The sequence below is a fragment of the Nannospalax galili genome, unplaced genomic scaffold, assembly GCF_000622305.1.
Source record: "Nannospalax galili isolate Female #2095 unplaced genomic scaffold, S.galili_v1.0 scaffold335, whole genome shotgun sequence".
Taxonomy (NCBI): Eukaryota; Metazoa; Chordata; class Mammalia; order Rodentia; family Spalacidae; genus Nannospalax; species Nannospalax galili.
In genome coordinates this window covers 2,328,588-2,343,119 of record NW_008337842.1, presented here as the reverse complement: position 1 = coordinate 2,343,119, position 14,532 = coordinate 2,328,588, and the positions used below count along the sequence as shown (strand labels likewise).

Genomic DNA, 14,532 nt, shown 5'->3' with positions numbered 1-14,532 from the left:
CTGTCTGCTCTGATTTTTGTTATTTCTTCTTGTCTTCTGGGTTTGGGTTTCATTTGTTGTTGCTTTTCAAATGTCTTGAGTTGCAATGTTAAGTCATTTATTCGTGTTCTTTCTGATTTTTTTTTTGTCTTTTTGAGACAGGGTCTCCCTGTAGCCCCAGCCATCCTGGAACTCACTATGTAGACCAGGCTGGCCTTGAACTCTCAAAGATCCACTTGCCTCTGCCTCTGAAGTGCTGGGATTAAAGGCGTGTGCCACCACGCCTGGCTTCTTTCCATTTTTTTAATGTAGGCACTTAGAGCTATAAACTTCCCTCTAAGGACTGCTTTCAATGTATCCCAGAGGTTTTTGTTGTGTTGTATTGTCCTTTTCATTTAGTTCCAGGAATACTTTTATTTCTTTCTCAATTTCTCCTTTGACCCATTCATCATTCAGAAGTGTGTTGTTTAATCTCTATGTGTTCCTATGGTTATTGTGGTTTCTTCTGGTGTTGATTTTCAGCTTTATTGCATTGTGGTCTGATAGAATGCATGGAATTATTTCAGTCTTTTTGTATTTGTTGAGTTTTGTTTTGTGCCCCAGTATATGGTTGATTTTGGAGAAGGTTCCATGGGGTGCTGAATAGAGAGTATATTCTTTGTTGCTTGGGTGGAATACTCAGGGTATGTCTGTTAGGTCCATTTGATATATGGTATTTAATTCAGATGTCTCTCTGTTAATTGTCTGTCCTGTTGACCTATCTAATGGTGACAATGGGGTATTGAAGTCCCTATTATTAGTTAAGTTGGGGTTAATCTGGGTCTTAAAGTCCTGTAGTATTGTTTTTATGAAGTTGGGTGCACCAGAGTTTGGTGACTGTATATTCATGATTGTAATATCTTCTTGATTCATTGTTCCTTTGATCAAAATGAAGTGGCCCTCTTTGTCCCTTCTGATTAGTTTTTACTTTAATGTCTATTTTGTCAGATATTAGAATTGCTATGCCTGCTTTTTACTTAGTGCCATTTGCTTGGTCTATTTTTTTCCATCCTTTCACCTTCCTTTCACCTTAAGGTAGTGTCTGTCCTTGAAAGTGAGATGATTTTCTTGCAGACAACAAAAAGATCGGTTTTGTTTCTTAATCCTTTCAACTAGTCTGTGTCTTTTGACTGAGGAGTTCAGTGTGTTGATATTTAAAGTTATTAGTGAAAGATGTGTATTGAATCCTGTCATTTTTATTTTTGTTCACATTCTTGATATAGCTGTGCATTTCCACAGTTATACCTTCATTGAATTTCTTTCTGTCACCCCTTGGGTATAGTCATTCCTTTCCTCAGCATTTTGTATTGCTTCAAGAACTCTCTGAAGGGCTGGTTTTGTGGACATGAATTCATTCAGCCTATTGATGTTACAGAAGATTTTTCTTTCTCCTTCAACTATGGTAGATGTTTTGGCTGGGTAAAGTAATCTGGGTTAGCATTTGTAGTTATTTAGACGCTGCTCTTTGTGAGACAGGGTCTCCCTATAGCCCCAGCTGGCCTGGAACCCACTATGTAGACCGGGCTGGCCTCAAAAAAATCTGCCTGCCTCTACTGTGACTAAAGGCATGTGCCACCACGCCCAGCCTACATTTAGTATTTTTACTATGATGTACTGTGGAGAGTTTCTTTTCTGGTCCTGTCTATTTAGTGTTCTGTGTACTTCTTGTATTTGTATGGGCATGTCTTTTTTTAATTTTGGGAAATTTTCTTCTACAATCCTATTGAAGATCTGTTCCCTACCATTATCTTGAGATTCTTCTCCTTCTTGTATGCCTGTGATGCATAAGTTTGGTTTTTATATTGTGTCAACACAATTCCTGCATATTCCATTTTTGTGTTTTCTTAAATTTTTCATAATCTTTGCTTGAGTAGTCTAGTTCGTCCACTTTATCTTCCAGTCTTGATACTCTATTTTCCATTTCATTCATCCTATTGGTGAGGCTTTCTCCTGTTGTTTCTAATTGGCTTACTGAATGTTTCACTTCCTTCTTCATTTCAGCCTGAGTATTCTTCAATATTGCTAACTCTTTTCTGAATTCATTCAGAAGCTTATCCCTATCTTCCTTCATTTCTTTGATTTCTTTGTTTGTGTGTTCTTTAAATTCACTGAATTCTTTTATCATGTTTATAATTGTTCTTTTGAGTTCCATGTTCTGTGTTATCTCTAGGGGGTTCTCATTGTACTCCTCCTGAGGACTCTCAGTACTTGGTGGGGATATATTATTTTGGTTTTTCATGTTATTACTTTTTCTCTGTGACTTTGACATGTGAATTTCTTTTGTAGTTTCTGATTCTTGTGTGAGACTCAAGCCTTCTTTTGTTGAGTTTAGAACTGCTTCTTTCTGTAAACTTTATGTGCCTTTGTGGTTTACTTGTGCATGAAAAGTTGGTTGGTATAGGCTTCAGGTTCTCTTTTTTGATTTTATATTGGAGTGGCCTGATTGCTTTTGTCTTTGAGTTCCCACAGAGGACCAAGTGAGATGAGGCTCAGATACTTTCAGGCTTTCTCTTAAGGTCTGGGTCCTTCCAGGAAATATGCTGCCCTCAGGAATTAGGGGGCTGGGTTGGCCTGGGTGGTCTCAGGAAGCTGGTGGCTGTCTCACCGAAGGAAGTAAAGGGAGGTGAAGGCGGGACCAGGCCCAGAGTGTTCCTGCCGGCCAGAAGGAGGAACTGGGTTGGTCTGGATGCAGAGGATCAGGAAGCAGTGGTGGCTGTGGGCCAAGAGGTTAGCTGTGGTGTCTGGGGTGCTGAGACAAGAAATGAGCCTGTACCCAAGCTAGGAGGAGAGCCGTGGGCAGGGGAGCTAGGAGGGTGAAAGAGGCTGGGGGAGTCAAGGTGCGGTGGGCGTGCTGGCACCAGGACACTGGAGGCTGTGCAGTCCAGGAAGCAAAGGGAGATGAGGGCGGTACCAGGTCCAGAGGGCTCCTGGGGACTGCAGGGAGGAACTCTGGATTGTGTTTTTGAATCCATTCAGCTTACTTGTCTTTTGACTGGGGAGTTCAGTCCATTGATATTTAGTTATTATTGAAAGATGTGCATTGGTTGCATTCATTTTGATTACTGTTTGCATTCTTTGTAAAATGTTGTGTTTCCACAATTATGCCTTCATTTAGTTTTTTTCTGTTGTCTGGGTATAGTTGTTTCTTTCTCCATTCTTTGTATTGCTTCATACCAGCCTATTCATATTGTGGAAGATTTTTCTTTCTCCTTCAACTATTTTAGACATTTTTGCTGGGTAAACTATTCTGGGTTGGCACCTATAGTCATTAAGAACTGGAAATACCTTGGTCCAGGCTTTTCTGGTTTTCATAGTTTGTATTGATAAGTCAGCTGTAATTCTGATGGGTTTTCCTTTATATGTGACTTGTTGTTTTTCTTTTGCTTCTTTCAGTAGTCTCTCTCTTTGTTCTGTACATTTAGTGTTTTTACTCTGATATGCTGTGGGGAGTTTCTTTTCTGGCTCTGTCTATTTGGTTTTCTATGTGTTTCTTGTATTTGTATGGGCGTGTCTTTCCTTAATTTTGGGAAGTTCTTGTCCACAATGCTGTTTAAGATCTGGTCAGTACCCTTAACCTGAAATTCTCCTTCTCTGCCTATGATACATAGATTTGGTCTTTTCATGGTGCCCTACATCTCCTGCATATTCCATTCCTATGTTTAAAAAAAATTTCATAATCTTTGCTTGAGTGGTTCAGTTCTTCAACTTTATCCTCCAGTATTGATATTACGTTTTCCATTTCATTCATTCTAGCAGTGAGGCTTTCTCTTGTTGTTTCAAATTGGCTTATTGAGTTTTCCACCTTGTTCTTCATTTCAGCCTGAGTTTTCTTCAATGCTTCTATCTCTTGTGACTTCAGTCAGAAGTTTATCCCTATCTTCTTTTAGGTCTTTGATTTGTTCGTATATTCTTTAAATTTGTTGAATTCCTTGATCATGTTTATGATTTTTCTTTTAAATTCTGTGTCCTGGGTAATCTCTTGGGGGAATCTCCTTTTAGAACTCTTCTATACGACTGGTGGAGTTTGGTGGGAACATTTTGTTTTGCATTTTCCTGTTATTATTTTTGTATTGTGATTTTGGCATGTGGATTTCTTTTGTTGTTGGTGATTCTGGTATGAAACTCAAACCTTCTTTTGTTGAGTTGAAGTTTGCTTCTGTTTGTATTATTGGTATGCCTTTTTCTTAGTGGTTATATAAAGCTGGTTGGTCTAGGTTTCAGGTTCTCTTAGATTTTATTTTTGAGGGAACTGGTGACTTCAGATCAGCTGCTCAGGAGCTCCCACAGAGGCCCAAGTCAGGCTCCAGTTAGGTACACTCAGGCTTCCTTCTGACATTTGGACCCCTTCTAGTGGATACTCAGAGCACAATTTGGGAAATTTGCAAAGGGGAGGCCCAATTTTGGCACTCTCAGGTGATCTGCTGTGTTCTCAGCCCCTACACCAGGTGGAGGCCAGATCAGACACTCTCAGGCTGTCTGCTGACTTCTCCCCATCCAACCTTTTTAAGAAGCTCTTTTTCAAAAGAATAGTTCACATCACCTAATCCACCATTGTTAAGTCTCTTTTTGTTTAGAGATATGGTTTTACAAAAGAAAACCATACTAAAAAAGTAAATTTTTTTGTTAATTTTTATTGAGCTTTTAAAATTTCATACAGTATTTCCCACTCACATCCAGATCCCCTCCCCCATCCATGCCCCCCCCACTCTGCCATACATGCTGAGTCCCAAATGTCCTTCAGTATAAATGCATCCACTGGAGTCTAGTCAGCCCATCCAGTGTTTGCATGTAAGTCATACTCTCCCTCACCCAGCAGCCACCAGTCTCAAATAGTTCTCAAGCTAGTGCTGACCTGCCACCTATTTCTCACCTCCCCTTTAGGCCCTTGTTTAATTGAGCTGACAGGGGTCCCACGTTAGATGCCACTGCTGCTGCAGGTGCACATAAGCAAGCCTCCATTGGCCCAGAAGCCTCTACCTCACACATTCATGAACCAGCCCGGTCTCTTACAATCTTTCCGCCTCCTCTTCTGCAATGGTCCCTGAGCTGTGGTGGGTGAGGTTCAATATAGGAGTCCCATCTTGCAGTCTACAATCTCTTATTCTCCAAAACTTGGCCAGTTGAGGCCTTCTGTGTGTAACACACTCTGATGTACATGGATAAACCGTTTAAAGGCTAGGTATTGTGGTGTATGCCTTTAATTCTAGCAATCGGGAAGCAGAGGCAGGCAGATTTCTTTAAGATCAAGGCCAGCCTGGTCTACACAGCAAGTTCCACACCATCTAGGGCTACAGGGAGACACAGTCTCAAAAACAATAACCAAATAAACACATTAAGCTATAAGTCATTGCATAAATGACAGGGGACTAGAGGGATAGGTGGGGCACTTATACAGTCAACAGTATGGGGCACCTTTGTATTCCATACTGTAAAAAGGATTCAGCATGTTCATGTTATTGCTAGCTCAGCACCAATGATTTGCTTGTGCTGAGTGGACACTCCAGCCCAGATGGTCCTGGAGAAGTACAGGGTTGATACCAACAGACAACAATTAGACTCAATCTTTCAAGAAATGCCTGAGTCTAGGCATTCAGGAATAAGAGTAGAATTCAAGGGATGATAGAAAGACAGGCACAGGTATCACAAATCTGAAAAATGCAGCTAGAGGGGCAAGACTGGGCCCTGGAATGCTTGGCCCTGTAAAACATGTTGGATAGAGCTGAGTTATAAAGCTGTTGGTTTTGTTTGCTTGTTTGTTCATTCCTAGGATGTTAATCAGCTGCCTTCCTGCTCTCTGAATAAAGTTCAACTTTGAATAAAAAAAAGTAAAATTTTAAAGCTAACCTTTTTCGAAGCTTAAGAATAGCATTCTAGGAGCTGCTAAATGGCTCAGTGGGTAAAGTCACTTGCTGCAACACCTGCTGCCAAGCCTGACTACCTGAGTTTGGTCTATGGAACTCACATGGTGGAAGGAAAGAATCAGCTCCCACCAAGTTGTCCTCTGACCTCTACATGCATGCTGTGACGTGTGCACATGCACACAAATTAAAAGGTAAAAGAAGAGCATTATGTTTTACTCAGTGAAGGCATTTCTGGGTGTGAGGTGGAAATAAAGTAGAGAATGTAGTTCAGGGAAAATAGTGCAGTTTGCTCTCCATATTATAATATTTTAGGAGAGGAAAGTATGCTTAAAGCTCAAATGGTGACAGTAAATGTACATCTTTTCTTTACATCTCCTGCTGAAACATCATCTCAGTAGCTGGACTATGTTGGAGTTGCTGGGATCACCACATAGCTTCAGAGATTTATGAGGACTCACAGGGCTTAGTGTAAAAGTAAAATAAGGTTTTCTTTCTTTCTTTTTTAAAAAGTGTTTGACATAAAGTCTGGAGGAAGCCAGGCACAAGCTCATACCAGTCTTCTACAAGTAAACTATGTAGGGCACACATAATTCCCCCAGGAACTAGTCATAACAACACTGAATTGTTGTCTCCCTGGGAGGTTCAACACCTGGTTTGCCAGGGTTTATTGGGGATTAGTCACATAGGCATCCAGGCCCATAAGACCAACCTCAGTTACTGAAGGTTCTAGGCCTGTAGAAGATCTCAGGTGTTTAATTAATTTATTAATTATATTTTTCATTTTTTTCAGTGCTAAGGATTGAACCCTGGGCTTTGTACATGCCAAGTAAGCACTGTACCATTGAACTATATCCTTAGCCCCCAGTTGTTTTTTTTTTGTCTATTTTTAATTGAATTTTTGTAAGTTCATTTTAAATTCCACTGTTATGATGAACTATATGGATTAGCTACACAGTGTGACTCAAGGCCTCACAAACTCTTATGAGACACAGTGTCCCAAGAACTCAGTTCCTAGGAAAGAGCTAAGGGTTTGTCTTGAAAATCAGCCTTTCTCAAGAATGTGTAGAGTTTGAGCAATCCTGGCCTGCTAGGTTGACCCTCTTTTGGATTCAGCAAACATGGAAAGGGGAACATCCCTTGTCACTGTCTAGTCCCTGGGACCTTTGATTATATAATCATTTGTATTTGATGCTAATTAACAAATAATTTTCATAGTTGTTATTCTTCCAATAGGCTAAACGTTCTATGATGCCAAAGACCCTACTTTTTTCAATATCGTATTCCCAGTGTCTAAAACAATACTTAGCCTACAGTAGGTATTCAATAAATACTTGTTGAGTAAGTGAATGTGAATTATCATTTATATAATTACTTTGGAATGCCAGTAATATCTGAATTTAAATGACTGGTTTGTTGTTCTAGTGATGACATATATTTCCATTGGTTTATTTCTCTCTTCTGAACAGGTCTATAATTCAATGGCAACATCTTTCCCTCGAAGATTTGTTTTGCCCTTAGATGTCAGTGTGAATGTCCCTGAGGGAGAGAACCTCAGTCCATTGTCCTATTCTTCAGCCAGTGCTGTGAAACAGGGTGATGGAAAGGTATGCTTGAATGACATTAGAGTGAGAATTTGAACTTTAGTGGCATCACTTTATCCGTGGCTGTTCTCCAAATGTTTGATGCCCAGTAGGCTTTGTTACATTTAGTTGAGCTTGGTGAGGTCATGGAAACTTGCTTGCACAGAGTCACAGAAACTGAATGGGGCTGAACACTGTTTTTGACAATACTTTTTGTGTCTTGTAACAGATATGTATGATTTTTCTAATGGTTGTGGAATGTCAGCCTTTAAGATTGTCATGGACCCTCTCCACCTTCTAGAAAAGATGCTGGCATTTCATTGTATAGCTATCGATGTCTTACCTTAGTAGAATAAGGAACTACTTCTATCTCCTACATCATTTGACAACTTATTTGCAAAGCCTGATAAAATTATATATGCTCATACTCATCACGGACAGAGGAAGGATATGAAAAATGATAGACCCTTAGTGCCTGTGCTGGATAGCTTTAGTTGTCAACTTGACACACCTGGGTTGAGGGAGCCTCAACTGGGGTGTTGTCTCCATTGGACTGGTCTGTGGCCATGTCTGTGGGGTATTTTCTTGATTTTTGAGTGATGTGGGAGGGCCCAGCCCACTGTGGGCGGTGCCACCCCTGGGCAGGTTGTTCTGTACTGTATCAGAAAGCAGGCTGAGCATGGGCCAGGGGAGCATGTACGCCAGTAAGCAGCACTCCTCTATGGCCTGTGCTTCAGCTCCTGCCTCCAGGTTCCTGCTCTGAGTTCCTACCTTGAGATGCCTGATGAACCTGGGAGATGTAAGCAGAATAAACCCTTTTCTCTCCAAGTTGGTATTGGCCAGAGTGTTTTGTCAGAGCAATTAAAAGCAAACTAGAACAGTGCCCAAATCCTATCATGGACTTATGGAATATTCTTCCCCTTCATTGACCAATGCTACAGAAGATAAGAATTACTTAAGCACTTCGTATCCTTTTGGGATCTCTTAGATCTGGTGCTCTCCTGAAAGTCTACATCATCAGGACCTGGAGTTGGAAGGGGGAATTGAATTTCCTCAGATAAACTATGGCCAATTCAATGGGAAAAAGTATAATTTCTTCTATGGCTGTGGCTTTCGGCATTTGGTGGGGGATTCTCTGATTAAGGTTGACGTGGTGAACAAGACGCTGAAGGTAATAAAAATCTTTTTTTCCTGAACTTTCCAGAGACCTATTCCGCCCTTTGAATTAATTTCTGCTTTGTTTAAAGTACTTCTTCAGAGTCTTTAACATTAAAATAGCTCAACTATTTTTTTTTAAGTTTGAGAACTACAGCATCAACTAAGTTAAGGGTTGGCTTCCTGTGTGGGAAATCTAAAGGAAACCCAAAGCTCAGGAAAATAATGCTAAATCTGATGTTTTAGGAGAAATATGGAGTGAAGGTTATTGAGACCCCTGTATTTCAGGTTGATGGGAACTTATAATCACACAAATTATGTTTGATGGGGATGGAATCTGGAGGCTCCTATTTATATTCAACCCAGTAAGCCTGGCTTTGTTTTATCCATTAAAATATTCTGTTGACAGCCAAGTTTATACTGAGTGACAAAAACTGTAGAAAGTGTCCCAATCACAATTGGCCTTTTATCAGATGCCACTTTTTTTTTTTTTTCAATTGTGTGGAACGTGCAGGTTTGGAGAGAAGATGGCTTTTATCCCTCAGAGCCCATTTTTGTTCCAGTACCAGGAGCCAGTGAAGAAGATGGTGGGGTTGTTCTTTCCGTGGTGATCACTCCCAGCCAGGTAAATCAGTTTCCTTGCCATTGCTCAGAAAAACATGCAGCGCTAAGTCAAGTGATGGTGATGACATTTTGTGATGCTTATTTTTGATATCTCTATGGCATCTTCTCTCTTCTTACTGTGTACATATACCCCCCCACACTTAAAAAAAAACCCACAATCTGGGGCTGGAGAGATGGCTCAGCGGTTAAGAGCACTAGCTGCTCTTGCAGAGAACCCAGATTTGATTCCTAGCACCCACATGGTGCCTAGCAACTGTCCATAACTCTAGTTCCAGAGGAATCTGATGCTCTCTTCTGACCTCTGTGGGCATTGCATGACACAGGTGCACATATGTGGGCAATACACTCATACACACAAAAATAAATACAAATAAAATGATAATAAAATAACAGTCCATAACTTTTCATTGTTTTAAAGTCCTATTTGTAAATCATAATAATAATTTTACATTTGTATTATTGATAAGGTACTTTCAAACATATTATGTTAGTTATAAAAATTGTGGGAGACCATTTTATTTATTTATTCATTATTCATTTATTTATTATTTATCTATCTATTTATTTTGGGTCTTTTTGAGTCAGGGTCTCCTTATAGCCCCAGCTGGCCTGGAACTCACAGAGATCAGTCTGCCTCTGTCTCCTGAGTGCTTGGATTAAAGGCCTACACCACCATGCCCAGTGGGAGCCCATTTTATTCATGTGAAATTTGTAACTTAAGGAGACTTGCATCAAATATCACAGTGGTAAAACCAATGTTTAAATCATCTGGCTTCTTGCCTAATGTTCATAGCACTGTTCATGTTTCCAAAGGCAAAGAACTGACCTCACAGTCCAATATTTTAAGGCCTGGCCTAGCATCTCATGTTACTTACTAACTGACTTCTTGTCTGGACAATCTTATAGCAAGTGTACTCACTTCAAATACCAGCTTTGATCAATTATTAGTGGCACCTGGGTGTGGGGTTTTGTGGCCTAATGGTTTGGTGGGAAAAGTGCTGTGATCAATTAGTAATGTCTGCTGTGGGGAGACATTATTCCCACATCATGTACTGAGCGCTCCAGTAATTAGGTCGGCACAAATCTGTCTGACTTGCAGTGCTGACATTTGAACAGTTCCTAAGTAACACAAAATGGAAGCATTTCTAATTTGGAAGAATTTTCATGTATCTTAAGAGACTGGAAAGGCACGAGTAAAAAGATAATTAGATTGAAAGTGATCTCATGAAGATGATTGGCATGAACAACTTTATTTCTTTACTTTTGGGTATGAACTTCTTCAGCCATGCTTTTCAGTCCAGTCCAGCAATTCAGCATTTAGCGAGTGGCTAGGTGCTGGAGCAGATATGAACAGGAGTAAGTCATGGTCCAACCCTTAGGAATGCCCCAGCTAGTGCAGATAGACTTTTTAAACAAAGAGGGAGCTATCAGTGTTGTTTTTATTTTTTCTAGAATGAAAACAATTTTCTTCTTGTCTTGGATGCCAAGAACTTTGAAGAATTGGGCCGAGCAGAGGTACCCCTGCGGATGCCGTATGGGTTCCACGGCACATTTGTACCCATCTGACGGCACAACCACAAGGTCTGAGAATAAGATTCAAGAGTGCATTCTATACAAAAGGGGAGAATAGTGGATCCTACCCCCGAAACTATTGTAGTTTGGACCTGATGTCCCCCAAGACAGGCCCATAGTTTGAACACTTGTTCCTCAGCTTATGACACTATTTGGGGGTGGGGTGGAGGTGGAAACCTTAAAAGGTAAGGCCTCACAGGCAGGAGGGGCAATCGTTTGAAGCCTCTGGGTCCATCATGCTCTCTGCTTCCGGGTTCACTGCCGCCTTGTGCTGCCATCTTTGCCACTGAAGAGCTGTCCACCATGCCCTTTCCACCATGCCCTTTCCACCATGCCCTTTCCACCATGCCCTTTCCACCATGCCCTTCCCTCTGTAAGGGACTGAGATCCCCTGAGACTGTAAGCCAAAGTAGATCTTTCCTCCTTGAAGCTGTTCTGTAGGTATTATTTTCACAGCAAGGGGAAAGTAACCAATACAAAAACATGGACATTTGGTTTAAATTTTCTATTAAAAACATAATATGTGAGATAATTACAGTTTTATATTTTCTTAGGGCTCTTCCTTGAAACCATGAAACGTGCATTGGTACAACTTTTAAAAGTATTTAAATGTTAGCTGGGCATGGTGGCGCACACCTTTAATCCCTGCACTCGGGAAGCAGAGGCAGGCGATCTCTGTGAGTTCAAGTCCAGCCTGGTCTACATAGTGAGTTCCAGGCTAGCTGGGGCTACAGAAAGAACCTGTCTCAAAAAGACCAAAAAAAAAATTTAAATGTTATGATTTGTTATTGTGTGTCTTTATGACATGTATGTGTGTGAGTGCAGGCATGTTCATGCCATGGTGGGCTTGTGGAGGACAGAGGATGTCTTTTGGCAGTAGATCCTTTCCTTCTACCTTGCTGAGGAAGCTTCTCTCATTTCCATTGCTCTGTGTACTCCAGGTCAGCTGACTGAACTTCTGAGCAATTCTGTCTCAGCCTTTCCATCTCTCCATAGTGTGCTAGAATTGCACACTGCATCTGGCCTTTTGTGGGTTCTGGAGACTGAACATAAGTTGACTGGGTTGTGCAGCAAGTGCTTTTACCTGCGGAGCCATCATGACAGCCCCAAAGACCATTTTAAAGAGTCTTAAATGTACATTTATTGGATTTGTTTTCTCCAGCTAATAAGAATATGAAGAAAAGGGCCAGCTAGCTGACTCAGCAAGTAAAGGTGCTTACACCACAAGCCTGGAGACTTTAGTCTCTGGAACCCACATAAAAGTAGGAGAGGATTGACTCTGGGAAGTTGTCCTCTGACCTCATATATGTGCTGTGGCACCCATGCCCCCGCCAAATTTTTAAAAATTATCCATAAACTTTATTTCAAGAGAAATTCTGTTAACATTTTTACAGCTTTTTTTTTTTTTAAACTCCTTTACTGGGGATCAAACCCAGAGGCTTTTCAAGGTTGGCCTTGAACTTGGATCCTTCTGCCTCAGCCCGTTGAGTACCTGGAATTACAGGTGTGCGCTACCTCACCTCATTGACAAAAATGTATCAATATTTTTCTTCTGTAAAACAATTTATAAGCTGGGCGTGGTGGCACATGCCTTTAGTCCCAGCACTTGGGAGGCAGAGGCAGGTGGATCTCTGTGAGTTCAAAGCCGGCCTGGTCTACACAGCAAGTTCCAGTCCAGCTGGGGCTACAGGGAGATCCTGTCTCAATAAGACCATGCAGGAGCTGGGAACTGAACCTGGGTCCTCTGCAAGAGCAACCATTGCTCTTAACCACTGAGCCATCTCTCCAGCCTCACACTATAATCTTTTTTTTTTTTTTTCTGGTCTTTTTGAGACAGGGTCTCTCTGTAGCCCCAGTTGACCTGGAGCTCGCTATGTAGACCAGGCTGGCCTCAAACTCACAGAGATACACCTGCCTCTGGCTCCCCAGCACTGAGACTAAAGGTGTGCACTACCATGCCCAGCTCTATTTCTTTATGTGTATGGGTGTTTTGCCTGCATGCAATGCTCACAGAGTCCGGAAGAGGGTGTCAGAGCCTCTAGAACTGGAGTTACACTGAGCTATTTCTCCAGCCACAAACTTTTTTTTTAATTTAAAAAATTTTTAAATTTATTTTTATGTTATATGTATGAGTGTTATGCCTGCATGTGAGTAAGTGCACCCGTGTCATGCAGTACCCTTGGGGGACAGAAGAGGGCATCAGATCCCCTGGAACTGGAGTTACAGGTGGTAGCCACCATGTGGGTGCTGGGAACCAGGGTCTTCTGCGAGAACAGCGGTGATCTTAACTGCTGAGCCATGTCTCCAGTCCCCCTAAAAAGTTTTTTTCTAAAAAAAGAAAAGATGCATGGAGCCAGGTGTGGTGGCACACTAAGTTTAAAAGGAATCACACACAGAAAAGACTAAAATTGGGTCGTTACCACACTATCAGATAGGTGTGTGGAATGCCTGGGAGAAGATACAAAAGGCCATAGGTGGTGTCTTAGGATCTAGGTCTACAGCTCGTTCCGTCCTAGTCTGCCTGATACCACTAGTTCTGAGGTGTTTGGGCTCTGTCATGTTTGGTGGCCTCCTCTAAATGGGGTGTTTCTCTGCTGTCTGTGGCAGATGCCACTTCAATTTACTGACCCTCTTACAGATGACCCACTGCCACGCTCACCCTTCCCTCAGCTCAGTCTTTGGAGGTGGTTGTTTTGAGGGACATCATTAAAATCAGACATTTCTTCAAATTTCCAGATCCGCCCCCCGCCGCCCCCGCCAGACTGATGAAAAGTCAAGTAGTTCTTCATTTAGTTGGGCAGCAGGTGGCAGTAGAGACCGTATAATTTTCACATTTTGAAAACGAGAAACGGTTTTTACCAACGCCCAGGTAAAACACATGCTTGCCAACACCCTCAAAATTTCTTGTTCTTTTTTCTTTCAGTTATCCCCTTCATGGCAGAACCGCAATCTTGGACCAGTTAAACTGTTCAGGCGCCTTTCAAATTTTCACTGTTGCGGGAAAAAACATGTAATTTGAGACACTCGTAAATGTAGGGTTGTTTTCCACACATTCCTGCTTTGTCAGCCTCTTCTTTAATTTTCTTCAGGAGTTATTCCAAACTCCATTAATCCCATCCTCTTCAGTGAAGTGTTCCATACATATAAATGCCTTGTGTGGAGGTTTGTACCATGACAATAAAGTAAAAGGAAAGCCCCACGTGTGGGTTTGTGAGATGAGAATGCAATGCAGAGACGGAACTAATGTAGCAGATATGGGAGCATGGCGCCCCAGGTAATCTGGAGAGGATAAATCCCTTGATGTTCACACCAGCCTATGAAAGAGTATTCTTTCGAATTTCTCAGACAAAACATGAGGGCTTAATTTATCCTATCTTGATTGAGTCCAACTTCTGGGAAGTACACAGATCTAATAACATCTTTCCTCTGAGATCTTATTTCCATCTTAATACAGAAGGGCTGCAGTATAATCATAAGATATTGACTCAGTAGTGCCTGAATCCTGCCTTGGCCCTGCCACCAGATTTTTGAAGAAAACAAAAGAAAGGACCAATTTCTAGGCACAGTGCCTTGTAGTCCAATGCAGAAAATTTTGGTAAAATTAAGCAAGCATATGACCAAGGCACCTATGTGTCTTCTCTCAGCCTAATGTTGATGAGTTGCCAGTGCCCAAAGACAAAGGTGTCTGTAGTACACAAGGACTGGGAAGGAAGAGTGTGAGG

At 41.5% G+C, this 14,532-nt stretch overlaps 1 protein-coding gene across 1 annotated transcript in view; it reads left to right on the top strand.

Annotated features, from left to right (window-relative positions):
• Bco2 (beta-carotene oxygenase 2) overlaps nt 1–14,009 on the top strand; it is a 57,524-nt gene extending 43,515 nt beyond the window's left edge. The window contains exons 9-13 of the mRNA XM_017798082.2: nt 7,346–7,483; nt 8,448–8,630; nt 9,129–9,239; nt 10,691–10,819; nt 13,734–14,009. Coding sequence (XP_017653571.1) covers nt 7,346–7,483; nt 8,448–8,630; nt 9,129–9,239; nt 10,691–10,804 — 546 coding nt within the window. The 3' untranslated portion in view covers nt 10,805–10,819; nt 13,734–14,009. The remainder of the gene's footprint in view (nt 1–7,345; nt 7,484–8,447; nt 8,631–9,128; nt 9,240–10,690; nt 10,820–13,733) is intronic.
• Nucleotides 14,010–14,532: the final 523 nt, after the last annotated feature.